Here is a 14,578-nt window from a genome sequence, read left to right on the forward strand (position 1 = left end):
ATAGTTTTAATCTATGGTGGTTATCAGATATTATCACAGAATTGCTTTAGTTTACTGGATTATGTATACAAGAAGGTTTTTATGTGAAAATAAATGTAATTTTGTTACCTTCTTCCCATTAGATTCATTGTAAACAGCAGTGCAGTCAAGCGTGAGGTACAATACAGTGACGTTACGTCGTGCTATTTAAGTCTGACAAGGCAACCAATGGGAATAGCTATTATTGGCCAATCTAGGTATATATATCTATGTATGCAACGGTTTTATTAGGAGAACCTAAGTTATTTTCTAGTGTAAGTAAGACACTTCTAGAAAATTGCAAGGAATAAGCATGGACAGACTGTCGCCTTAAAGCCAACTTGTGGCTTACACTCTTTCTCAAACTTGCTCTATCTGATCAATGCACTCTAGTTTAACTGTGTTTTACACTTTAAAAGTTTGTGTTTGTAAACAATGGCTATAAATCAATATTTATTGAATTACCTTTACTGTAGACTTTTAGGCACACTTGAAAAATGAGCAAAACATGTTCTCATGACAGAAAGCAAGCGTTTTGCTGTGGAATTGCATTCAACTTAGTCTGCCCTTGTTTTTTACTTAGGATATTGTTGACTTACAAAGGATGCAACCAAACTCTTGCTTCTACATAGTATCATAAAATAAACTGCAGCAGAGAAGAGAGATGAGGAACAGAGAACATTAAGAGGAGATCAGCAGAAGTCACCTATTTTTATTAGATGAATGAATGAAGAAGCTGTAAATGGGTTAATGACTAAAGAAGGCTGATGAGAAATGAACTGAAAGCAAGAGTAAAATAAAGAGCTGTAACATATAGAAAGCTGCAAAATGAGTTGTGGGTACAGTTAGTAGTCTACGACTTCATTTTCAGATGGCGGAGCTTGGAGCTGCGGATAAGAAATAAAAATTCTCAGCTCAGAAAATTCAAGGTTAGATAATTGTTACATTACAATTCAGATAACACCTGCTACTTTTACATCCATGTTAGAACAAATAACGATCAGATTGCAATGTGAATAATTTACATATATGAATGCATGTCAAATGCAACCACGCTATGCTAAGATGCTAACAACACTATGTATTACCTGCTGCAATGGTACACAGTATTTAGGAAAAGTCTTATTTCAGCATTGATTATATTATCATAAAATGGCAATATAATGTAAACCTGGTGTTACGACAGTAAAATTGTTGATATAAAATTAAAAGTGTAATATCATAACATACACAATAAAATGAGCAAAGAAATTATTTAAACAAGTATCAAGTAGGTTACAAAGCTTTAAGAAAGCTGTTCACAGATCACAGAACAGCTGAAAATTCTAACAAACTTGTCAAAAAATAGACCTTTAGTTGTTACCTTACCTGATCTTTTTCTGCAGTAACTACCTAGTTAGTATGACACTGTTTAATTACCTTATTATAACACTATACTTATGTGGTGATAAAACTAACAAACATGGAATTAGATGTTAAAGCTCTGTTTAATTTTTTGAAGATATGCTGAAGCACACGAGTATTATCACTTTCCCGCCACATCATAAAGATGCACTTCAGAAAAGGCTTTTGGTATTTCATAAGTGGGATTGGCATTTTCTGGTTGTTTGTTGGATGTGCTTGAGAAACTATTAACAGAAGTTTCTGCTCTGAGCTCAACTGTATCAGCAATAACATCATACTCAGTGTTGGTTTGGGGAGCTGTCACTCCTTCATCTTTATTCTCTTCTTTCCGAATCATTTTAACATATTTGACTAGTAAGATGGTCAGAAGGCAGGTTGAAATAATGCCATATATTATCAGAACAATGATTCCAACTGTCCATCCACTTAAACCTAAACAAAAATAAACAACTTAGTAATCACTGTATTCATTAACTAAAAATTCCCCTGTCATACAGCCCACGACCAAATTGACAATTCACATCAAATCAACAGATGGACCTGGGTCCATTTTGTTGGCTGCAATGAACTTGTTAACAGTGTCAGGTCTAACCTGTTGCACGTATGACCTAGTTGTATTTGAACATTTTATGTAATGAAATGCTTCTCATTACATCCAGTACATGTGAGCTGTGATATGTTGTTGTCAAGCCTGCCTAGAATGTTGTTATGCAGTTCTTAAAAATCAGGAGAATCTTAAGATGAAAAAGGAAGAGTGTGATGGAGAGGGCAAAATTGGGAAGAGCAATATTTTTTTGTGCAATATTTGATGCAATATTTCCACGGTCCATGATGTCCATAAAATAATGATCACTATCTGGAAACAAAGGGACTGCCAAGTCCATGTCATTTACATTGCCTACAATATCTACTAAAGAATTCTCCAAATCAAATGAGTTGTTGTTGTTATTATTTGAGTAGCGTGTTGTTGAGCATTAGCATTAGATGTTGATGGTTGCTGTGTGGACCTTCTATTTCTCCTCCTATTTCGCAGTAATAATTGGGAGACACGTGGACAGCCACTGCAACGTCGTGGTTTTGTGGGAGGTTGTGTGTCTATGGTAGTTGTCAAGTTGCTTTGAAATTAAATTCAAAAGGTCAATTATGCAAAACAAAAGATTGTATAAAAATCAGAGCTAATCTACTACTATCTCAAACTTATGTTTTACAACAATAAAATAAGTATTAATTAAATCTCTAGGCCTAACCTACTGTACTGTATGTAATTTAACTAACAACAGCAATAATGAAATATGTTTATTATATCTCTGAAATGCAATATTACAAGCAAAATGGCAAGCTGATGTGTAATATACACAGTTTGAAAGTTGGTTATGTTGAATGTAGAATGATTGTGACAGCGGTCTGTAACAAAAAGCAAGCATTCGCATTCACACGTCTAAAAGTTTCCAGCAAACTGGAACAAAATAAAAAAATGTTCTTGTCATAAAGGGGCACTGTAGTTGGTCCCTGGCTTGTACATGAGATGCAAAGAAGTTTGGCTAATGTTCTAGATAATTTAATGAAACCTTTGGTAATTGGACAACAAGCATAGGATGATAAACTGTGTACGCCTCAAACGGCTACGTTTATTACAAAAGCCTTTGGCAATTGGACAATGCCATAGACTGGTGAAATGTGTATGTTTTTCTCATGAAATGCGCATGGCTTCATGGTTCTACTATCTGTTGCACGGCCTTACGGGAGTTTTGTTGGCCGGTCTTAATTTTGATTAAAAAGGCTTGTCAGGTTTTAATGGCGATTTTGGGCCAAATTATTTTTTCTATCTATGTATAATCCAATAAGATGTATAAGTTTTAGGATATTGCGGACATCTTTCAAAAACTTGGTAACATATTTAAATAAGTTTATATGTGTTTTGTATTATTATTATATTTGAACGATTCCATAAAAGAATGGTTAAATGTTTTGAATGGATTTCAGTACAAGGGTTTGGGTATAGCCGATGATGAATAATTTTCCTGAGTTGTGTGCACATATGCATTTATCATAAGGCTCCCAGACACTCGCTTCGCTTGTGTTTGGTAGTGGAATAAAAAGTACATACGGTTGTTTACTTTTGTATTATCATGTTTGTCTCAACAATGGGTAATGGTAACTAGCCAGAGCTAAGTCTTAATCTGAAGTTCTGCTTCTGGTTGCATCACCAAATGTACATTCATGCTGAAGTAAAACAAACAAATGCCAAAAGATTATAATGTTGTGCAGTGTATATCGCATTACAATCAGTATATTACATGGGACACAGGGGCACACTGTCATGCAGCTCTACTATGTATACTGTGTAGACATCAAAGTCAACTATGCCCTAGCTGACCTTCATGTGTAATGTAACCTCTTACCCATAGTTTTGCTAGATGATTAGAATAAAAAGAATTAAATTTTAACAAAAAGGTTCAATCAATTCAGAAAAACTAAGTTGTTCTCAAATATGTCCAAATAATGAGTTAAAATTAATTAAAATAAGTTATTGAGTTAAAATACTATTTTAAATTTCTGTGTATTTATACTTACATAAAATAATTTGATGTGACAGAGACAGTTTTCCATGTGCTGAGAAACAGAAATAAAAAATGGGTAGGAAATGTTAAAGTAAATGTAGTTAGAAACCATGCTACTTACCAGTGGCGGAAGTTCTTACATGTATAACAGTTGGTGGACCTTCCTCTCTTTTCTCATCTACATTTATGTATGCAGTCAAATTAAATTCATAGAGTGTGTCCGATCGTAAATCAGAAACAGTGAATTGCTTTTCTTCTTTGCTGAGATCAACAGAGACAATACTTCATGTGGTAAGGTTGTATCTCAATATGTACCCTCTGCAAGTGCATACATGGAATATGTGTTTGAATACACTAGATACGTAGATGGTGCATCCAGTTGTAATTCTTTCACAAATAGCATTTTTATGTCTAAGTCAATGCTAAGTGCTGAATCTTCTTTAGGTGGATGCAACATTGAATAATGCATGCCTTTGAGTCTGTCATGTTTCAACGATAGAATTGGTCAGCCGGTAGCTGCATAAATTTACCATTCACTATTAAAGGTACACGCTAATGTAAAGCAGTAGAGAAATGCTAAGGAGCTTTGATTTATTCAGAGCAAGGGCAAATGTGTTAGATTACCTAAAGGTAAACTAAGAGTTCTCGAAAGTACTGGTGGCATGCTAAAAAGCTATGAAGATCAAATACAAATAAATGCTCCGAGTGCAGCCATTTTCTGCCGGCTAAATGTTGTCCAGTCTGTGTAAATACCTCTGACCCAAATACTTTGCACCATTATCAATCTTTTTTTTTCTTTTTTTACCTGACATGACATTTTTGGTTTTTTATTTTAAACCTACCTTGACACTTCAATGTAGTCTAACCGTGCGATCATTGACAACATTATTTTATGTAGACACAAGCCACAGCAGTTTATTTGTCTATGTCTTGTAGCTGATGTAGAAACCATGTTTTTGAAGTTTAGCATTATGTAGAGCTGAAAATCAAACAGCCCAAACAACCAGCAATTTTGAGCTGTTTTTTGGCATGCTACAAGACTGCTGAAGGTCTAAACCTAATCCATAAATGTACGCTTAGCAACTGGTGATATATTGATAACTGGTGAGCGCTCAGTAACCGGTGAATAGGCAGTAACTATATCCTGGCTGTTGGAGAGATTCCATGCAAATGTGCTTATAATAATCATTATATATAATCAGTATATATATAATATATATATATATATATACATATATATATACAATGTATATATATATATATATATGTATATATATATATATATATATATACATGTATATATATATATACATGTATATATACATACATGTATATATATACATGTATATAAATCTCAGTGTTGGCCTACTCGTAGCGATAAAGTTTTAACAATAAGAAATCTGTGGCGCACTACATTTGAGCTCGAGTCCCCTAGTTCTGCATTTATTTAATACACAGACATTTATCCAATAAATAACGCTCTTTAACTGGCTATAATATAGAACAAATAATCACATACTTATTGTACCTGCCAATATTTAGCTAGCATTATGTGTGAAGCTATACTAAGAAGATAACTATGTAGGCCTACCTAGATGTTAAGGAAAATGCTTAAACTATTGCAAGATCAACGCAATACGTATAATAGAGCTGCAGTAGACACTCCAGCTGGTACAGTACGAACTATACAGATATGAACATAGTAAACATAAATAAACACAGTAAACAGAAATAAACCAAGACTTTATCTTAAAATTTAGATCAGTAAATGTTGTATATATTGATTAAAAGTCAGTTTTCTGGGCAAAAAACTTTTTATTGCCCATGCAATGTCAGGCATTCACCTAGTATTTAAATAAAACTGACTGGAGGCAGAACTGAATTCATATGACTGGCTGGATGATGAGAAAGACCTCACCTGTTAAATATAAACATAAAAACTGGCATAGTTTGCTTTATTGTGTAAAAGAAAGATAATACTTTATAAAACAATAAGAATTACACAAACCCACTATGTAGAAACTTTAGAAAAAGCTCTAATTAATGTATGCTCACTTTTTAGATTTTCCCTCTAATTGATTAATTATCATGATAGATGGAGAGCACTAATACAAGATCTGCCGACTGTCGTTTCCTTTATAAAACGGAATTAAATGTGATAAAAATCGCATTAGATTGCTCTTGACTTGATAAATTGCTAGCTATAAGTTCAAAAATGTTTAACATACCGGACATCTTCACTTATAGTCCAACTCAGATCTACTGACACTGATGAAGTACTGGTAACCATTAACTCTGCTGGAAAATCTGTTGAGAGAAAAAGAAGATATCAGTTTATGGCAGAAAACTTTTGATTTCATATTAATAAGAAAATAGCTGCAAACAACAATTTGGCTGAAGTATTCTTATTTTGAACAATATTTGGTTTTTAACTGGTTCAGTACGCTGAATTCTGAACCCTTATATTTATATGATCTAGAAACGTAGTTAACTTTCATATTACTAATTAAGATAAGTCTGAAGTATTCTTAATTCTGCACAATCATTTGTTTTAAAGGGTTTGTAAATTTGATGTTAAATGAATCTGAAAATTTATACAATCAATAAAAGCATAAGTTTGTATAGTATTATTCACCTTATGGTTTATCAGAATTAATCAGAACAATTTCACAGGCATTTCTCATCATTTATGTAATAAACTAATTTTCACAACTTCATTTGCTTTGGGCTAAGCAAGTTTCTCAAAGTAAAAAGTCAACAATTTGTGTCCTCCTAATTGTCATGACGTTCCCCTTCTATCTCCCCTCTTAACCCTCAGCTCTGGTCATTTATTTTGCTTCTAGGCTAGTCAAAATTTTAACAGGCACTATAAAAGGACATTACATTTTGATAATCATTAATATTTCAAATTTTATTAAAATATTATAAGCTTATATTATATTTATAAATTTCATCATACAATAATATTTAAAACTTTAACAATATAATATAAACTTACCTCCTCCTTTTGTGGTTCCCGCAATTGTAGCCGTTCTCCCTTCAAGTATCTCACGATTCCTGATCACATAGCCTACTAATGTGATGTTATATGCAGTGTTGGGTGACAATCCTTCAATAATGTGGTTTGTTCGACTCGCTGATATGTTTACACGCTTTTCATTGTATGACAGAATGTATCCCCTACATAACAACAGCGCGTTATCAGTCTATAATTAGACTTTTCTCCATATATTTGAAAATATTCTTTACATGACAACATATCTTTTATCGGTCCACCATTGTACAACTCCAAAATCTTGATATCTCAGAACAATAATTCCTAATAAATGCAATTGCATAATTGCATAATTATAATTTTAATTATTGTATAATTATTATCATAATTGTAATAATTGTATAATTGTATAATTATGATTCCTAATAAATACATTGTATTCCCATGAACTATCTAATATATTGATATCTGAGCCAAGCTAGTCTGAGAACGAAAAAGTCAAATAGAGTCGCACTATACTCCCAGTATAAGCAACCGACACACTATTGTTGAATATTCTTAATAGACAAACTTGTACCAGTTTATCAACTTTTAGACAGGGTTTTGCCAAATTTAAACTTTATGACTACTCCTTTAGACATTTGTTAATTGAATGTGTGAACCATCATTTTAATCAGCACAATGTAAATATGAATAGATTATTGCACCAAATCCTGTTGAGTCAAAACAGATGTTTTTAATTTCATATTTACGCATCTAATTAAAGAAGAAGACAACTTCAACAGTGTATTGAACAATTATTTTAAGGTTGTCAATAAGCTCATAGTTTTTTAAAAAACAAAAAGGAAAGCCAGAGCATTGCAAACACAGAAATATCTCTTTAATGCTCATGACAACAGTTTTATTTTAGTTTTACTAGGTACCCATACTAGTGAGTAAGGAGGTGTAAAATTCATTTAAAATGTTTCTAGCCAAAAGATGCTGTCTTGTGATACTGAGTTGGAGTTGTCTACTCACATAATGATACCATTTCTGTGTTCTTCCGGAATTTCTGACCACCTTAGCTCTATGGAGGTAGCAGAGCTGGATATACTATTGAAATCTGCTGGTGGAGCAGTAGGGGCTACAATAAAGGAAAAATTCCTCATTTGCGAGAAACAAATTTTATTGAAAATTTTATAAAAAGGGCTTCTTTAACCTGTTGTATTAGGAGCAACAGATGGTAATGCATAACTTTCATTCTTTTTAAGAAAAATGTGTAAAATTTATAAATATGTTTATGCTGTTATAGCAGTGTACCAAATTTGGTCTGCATTCATTTAAAGCCCAATTTCAGTCCGACTCAACTGTTCATGGTCATGCCTGCTGGTAATGCTTCATGTATTATTAAGATCATCAAGAACAGCTTCATCATTATCTTCTTCATCGTCATCATAATCATCATTTTCTAATTCAAATTTGTCATTAAAATAAAGGTTACCAACACCTAATGTTTTGTCTGCTCCACTATCATCAAACGTATTCAATACCAAATTTATAAAAAGCAAAAAATGATTGACAAAAATATCTAAAATTGGAATAAAAACTAGCAGTAGGAGTTCCAGTCTGAGAATCTATATAAGAAATAAACTGATTGGTTTCACGCTGCTGCTTAGAATTAGCTAGCCTGTCTTGACCAACTGTTGCTTTTGCGGAGTTGACCCCCACCCCTTTGAGCGGAGCAAGCAAAACAACAACTTGTCAAAATACGCACTGCAGCTGATGCATCAGCTGCATTGAAAGGGAGTTGTTCTCTTCTGTCTATGCGACCTGGCTGCGATATTACCTATGTCGGTCGCTCCAATGGTAGTCGTAACAGATTTAGCGCAAAAACTGATGTAGAAAATAATAAGATGAAAGCGTTTAACCGGAAACCAGTCTCTGCGGTAAATTTTAGTAGAACTTAAGAATAAAATAAATTAAAAATAAAATCAATAAGAGCAAATAAAGCTGACTGATAAAGAAGTACCAATAAAACTGACTAAGCACACAAATAACAACATGTTTAGCTGCTCTTGCTGTCTAAGTTCTTAAGTTCTACTAAAGTTTACCACAGAAACTGGTCTCAGGTTAAACGTTGTTATCTTATTTTTTCTACATAAACTTTTGATAAAATAAATCCGTTATGATTACCAATAGAGCGACCGACATAGCACTGGAGCTAAGCCGCATAGAGAGAAGATAAAAACTCCCTTTTAGGGCAGCTGATGCATCTGGTGCAGTGCATATTGTGACAGACTGTTGTTTTCCTCACCCCGCTCGACGGGGGATAACTCCACAAAAACAGCAGTTTGTCAAGACAGGCTAAGAACCAGCATGTGCAAACAAGGCTATGTGGAAGCTGATATACTGGCATCTGACTTCAAAGGACTAACACTAAATACCAGCTGGTTGCTCTTTTATTACAATAAATCTTTAGTTACGTTGCGTACAACATCACATATATGTATGTGTCTGTGCCACATGGTTTGGTTCCTTAATTTTTAAACACTTGCATTAGCTAGCCCCATTTCCAATCATCTATCTGAACACTGAAAAGTAGAAAGCAAACTGGAAGACAAAGCGTATCTGGTGACGCATACAAGTTATAAATACTAAACTTTTCTAAATGTCTGCATTCAGAGAGCTTGATATTCATGCCTGTTACATTACCATAGCTGACTTAATAATAGTCAAAAAGCATGTTGTAGAAGAAAATATAAAACATGCCCACAAGAAGTAACTTGTTTGATATAAAAACTGATTGAGGATAAGAAATTGTTACTTTAGTACTAAAACTTTTCAATAAAATTTACACTAAAAATTCAATATAGATTAAAAACTTAACGTAATTTGGCATGTTTGAATCTGCCAAATAAACAATTTTATGTTCTTTTCTACTAGTATATTTTGTAGAGTGAGCAAGCCAACTTGGATACTAGAACTCGCGTGTTTTAACACTTTTCATTTACACACTAACAATTCTGTTCGGATAAAATTTTAGCCCCTTGATGCGTAGTGGCTAAATTTACATATATTATGTTATGTTTTATGTTTTTAGCTATATTCTTCTCAATTCAAATAGAAAATTTTAAGCTAAACTCTAAGAGCAAACTTAAAACAAATATATTTGTATTTTAAAACTTTCCAGTAAATGACACCAGATATTTGTTAGTAAATTGTTGTATAGCATAAATTCAAAAAATTACCATAATTGCTTTCATAAATATTATTTCAGCAAATAACAAAAGCTGTAGATATCATTAAAATTCTTTTCAGCTTTTAGTGTATAAAATTTGACATACATGGCATTTTAATTGTCAGAAAGGAAGACTTTTACGTAAATACCTGCTTGTAGAGTTCTAGTTTTCCTTGTAGCTGCAGACCCCCATCGAGGAAAGCTGGTCATAGCTCTTACTAATACAGTATAGTTTGTATATGGCCTGATTCCGTCAGATATTCTTATGAAGGTTCCTGAAGTCTAAAAAATATAACAAAATTAAATGTGGCTAGAACAGCGAAACAAGAAAGTAAATATCATATATGTAAATAGCATAAACAGTATTATAAGCGTGTTTAAATGGAGAATACTTGCACAAGGTATTACAAATGTATGTATATAGAAAATACTTGTATAAGGTATTACAAGTGTATGTATATAGATAATACTTGTGCAAGGTGTTACAAGTGTATGCATATTGAGAATACTGGTATAAGGTATCACAAGTATTTTAATCGATAAAGTGGTAACTTATTTTGGATTGTATGAAAATCATGTTTGCCTGCAGTAGTCAAGGCTACCTGTAGTTGAACTAGAAATAAACTGGACCAAACCCCCCACCCTTTCATTGACCACTCGGTGTACCATATACGCATTCTGTTGATTTACTGGTTGCCAGCTATCGGGTTCCGCGATTGTTTTTGAAATGAACAATTAGATAGCTACGAGACAACAGGCAATTATACAAAAAAAAATTTTCCTTCATGATGTGCTTGCCCGTTTTTACCTGCCTCATGTCCAATTGACCAGTTAATGCTTGTAAAATTTTATCGATTTTTGAGACCAATGATTAAGAGAGGATGATGAGTAGCTTCTTATAAAATAGGTGAGCTGATTGATAGAGTGTGGAGATCCCACTTATTATGAGATGGTCTCTGGAGATGAGCATTAATAAATATGGATACTTGTTTAAAAAAGCCGAACATTGACATGCCCCCACATTTACACAAATTTTAGATATTGCTTAAAAACTTTGCTGCTGACAATAAATATTAGGTCAGCAAAAATCATTATTTATATTCAAAGATCACTGCATATCACTATACCACATCATCAATTTAGATATTTTAATAAAGTGTTTGTAGAAGTAGCAATGCTGTAGGAGAGTTAAGTAACCTGTATACTCTCTAGCTACATGTACTTCTCACTTTATTGCTCTCAGTTTAATCATGCTGAAGCCTCACAATACCCATATATTTTCTACATAATAGTTTAAGTAGTAGGGCACGTTAACAGAAACATGTGCGCACACAATGACAAACTGGAAGTTATTAACAGAGATTTTAAATGCCCTTAAAAGTGAATTGAGCCACAACTTCCGTTTTATCCAGGAAGGCTAGGTTATGTAACTATTACAAAGGAAAGCCAGTTTTTCTGTTCATACTCTTTGGTTTGCGAAATGCAAGATTAAATTACTTTCAGTTCTAGGAGGACAAAATCTGGTTCAACAGTACACAAGCTCTTACAAGTCTAATTAAAGTTATTATTAAAAAAAATTGTTAATTAGCAGTTCGAATATTTTTACTTCCACGCTGCCAGAACAAATCTCAAGCAATGACCAAACCGCGACACAGTAGCTGAACTTTTTATGTTGGTTACTTTTTACCATAAAACTATTTCCTGGTTTCAATAGTTTTGCAAAATATAAACAGACAACTTTGAAGACTACGAAAAAATTTTTTCTGTAATACATCACCATACCATTGGTTAATAAATCTATATGTATATTTCTAAAAGTTTGTCATATGTTTGTAGGATTGATTGTCCGGCTCTAGATCTTAAAACCTGGGAATAAATATTTCGTACTCTAGAACATTTGATCTCAGACCCTACCATTCACCAGTCTCCCGCCTTACCCACTAGACTACAGAAATCAAATTGCTAGCTTGCCAATATAAGTCACTATATGAGAGCAAATACCTAACTGCTTTACGTATGATGCGGGTCATAGCATAACATCATGAGAAGCTGTTCGCTGACATTATTAAACTAGCTAATAGCAAGCAACTCTCACTACTTCTCATTGTTTATAAGACAAAACACTTTCATGATATGCAGTTTGAAAGTTAGAATGGCAAATGTTGTTATATGTTAAATACAAATCAATTTTCTGTCCAAAGACTTTTCTATTACCTGGGCAATGCCAGGTGGCACAGCTAGTAATAGCATAAATTGTTAAACTTACACTCCAGTTAGAAACAAGGGTTTGAGATGTGCTGACTTGAATATTATACTTTTGAATATTTCCATTTGGGTTAAGTGGAAGTTTCCAACTTACAGACAGGTTATAAGAATCAGGTATGATCTGAAGATTCTCGACAGGTCCTGGAACTCCATCTAAAAAGTGTAATGTGTTATTGGAACAAATTAAAAGAGAAAATAAAAACAGCTGTAAAGGTCTTCAAACTTTGTCAAACAGCTTTTAAACTTTATATCATGCATAAAATGGTTTGTGCAGGTCAAATAATTTGAAGAAAATAAAACAACTATAAAAACCTTTAGATGTAAATGTAAAATAATTAGCAAGTAATAGCTAAATTAAGCCGATTTTGCCGGAAATAAAAGATGATTCAGTAATGAGACAATTAATAGGAGCTGAGAAAATGAAATAAAAAGTGTTATGAGAATAGAAATAGAATAGAAAATGATACTGCTCTATCAAAAGCTATCTATCAAAGCTTTAAATATGGCGCTACTGGTACTTTTCAACCTTGGTACGAATGTAAAAAGGAGATATCGGACTGTCTTTGTCTGATTGAATGGCAAGAGAATGTAGTGTCCCTTTTTCACGGAGACGATATAATTATCCGCGTGAGAAGAATTTGCCTTGACCCAAGATATAGTAATTGAGCCTCACAAAAAAATTTTAACAGGGGCATCGTAACGCTTGGCTACCTCGGTAAAATAATCAGCATGTGCTATAGCTATAGCCGGAATGACAGACAAACATACTTTGAGAAATGTATACATAGAGATGTTGAACATTGCAGGCTTCTGCTAAATGATTGAGAGTATGAATACGGTAGGTGAATAGTAAGAAGCCATAGTACTATTATAGTCTGTAGCCATGATATATTAACAATACTATCGTCAGTGGCTATGATATATTAACAATACTATAGTCAGTAGCCATGATATATTAACAATACTATAGTTAGTAGCTATGATATATTAACAATACTATAGTCAGTGGCTATGATATATTAACAATACTATAGTCAGTGGCTATGATATATTAACAATACTATAGTCAGTGGCTATGATATATTAACAATACTATAGTCAGTAGCCATGATATGTTAACAACACTATTGTCAGTGGCTATGATATGTTAACAACACTGTAGTTAGTAGCCATGATATATTAACAATACTATAGTCAGTAAGCTAAGATATGTTAACAATACTGTGGTCAGTAGCTATGATATGTTAACAATACTGTAGTCTGGTAGCCATGATATGTTAACAATACTATAGTCAGTAGCTATGATATGTTAACAATACTGCAGTCTGTGGTCATGATATATTAACAATACTATATTTAGTAAGCTATGATATGTTAACAATACTATAGTAAGTAGCCATGATATATTAACAATAATATAGTCAGTAAGCTATGATATGTTAAGAATACTATAGTCAGTAATCATGATATACTACTAATATTATAGTCTCTAGTCATGATTACTAGAAAAATCGATTTAAATCTAACTTTTTTATTAGGTAATACATATTCATAAAAATTCAACTGACCTACTGTAAGTTACCCTTAATTTAGTTAACTATGGCTTACATAGTGTCTACCAAATCAACCATTTAAAACTTATTTGGTTTTAAGTCAGCACTTACCTAGTTTACTGGTGCGTCCACCAACAGTAGTAAATTCACTAGATTTGTAACTACTAGAATTAGCGGCATCTTGAACTTGTGTCCTTACTGTGAAATTATACTCAGTGTCCACAGTAAGTCCATTATATTTTATTCTATGGAGACCAGACTCACTAATCACCTTACCTAAAATAGAAATCATATACCTTGTTTTCCAGTACATATCTCAATTCAGTTTGCTTCATTTACACTCTCTTACTTTTTACTTTCAGCATAAAAATAAGGTTTATATTTCTTTCTGAACAAGCTTCAACACAACCATAGGTTTACTCTCAACACCTTGGTAAGAGAACTTATTTTGAGCGATTGTCTTTGTAAACTGCAGGTAATTACCTGCAAGTATCTGTTAATAAGCTGAAACAGTGGTTTACAGAACAGACAAAGCAGACAAAGCAGTTTAACCTCTGATATTATG

The 14,578-nt window shown here is 33.0% G+C and overlaps 1 protein-coding gene and 1 long non-coding RNA gene across 2 annotated transcripts in view; both read right to left on the reverse strand.

Annotated features, from left to right (window-relative positions):
- Positions 1-1,765: 1,765 nt before the first annotated feature.
- LOC137408171 (uncharacterized) lies at positions 1,766-6,272 on the reverse strand. The gene is made up of 3 exons (XR_010980046.1): positions 6,212-6,272; positions 4,105-4,301; positions 1,766-1,854 (listed from the first exon to the last, which is right to left on the reverse strand). It is a non-coding gene; the product is annotated as an uncharacterized lncRNA (long non-coding RNA).
- Positions 6,273-6,511: 239 nt separating this feature from the next.
- Positions 6,512-14,578, reverse strand: part of LOC137408105 (tenascin-like) — a 42,361-nt gene continuing 34,294 nt past the window's right edge. Inside the window, exons 11-16 of the mRNA XM_068094499.1 lie at positions 14,125-14,289; positions 12,462-12,613; positions 10,345-10,477; positions 7,996-8,101; positions 6,982-7,163; positions 6,512-6,567 (exon numbers count right to left, since the gene is read on the reverse strand). Coding sequence (XP_067950600.1) covers positions 6,512-6,567; positions 6,982-7,163; positions 7,996-8,101; positions 10,345-10,477; positions 12,462-12,613; positions 14,125-14,289 — 794 coding nt within the window. The remainder of the gene's footprint in view (positions 6,568-6,981; positions 7,164-7,995; positions 8,102-10,344; positions 10,478-12,461; positions 12,614-14,124; positions 14,290-14,578) is intronic.

This window comes from Watersipora subatra, chromosome 11, assembly GCF_963576615.1.
Source record: "Watersipora subatra chromosome 11, tzWatSuba1.1, whole genome shotgun sequence".
NCBI classification, from domain to species: domain Eukaryota; kingdom Metazoa; phylum Bryozoa; class Gymnolaemata; order Cheilostomatida; family Watersiporidae; genus Watersipora; species Watersipora subatra.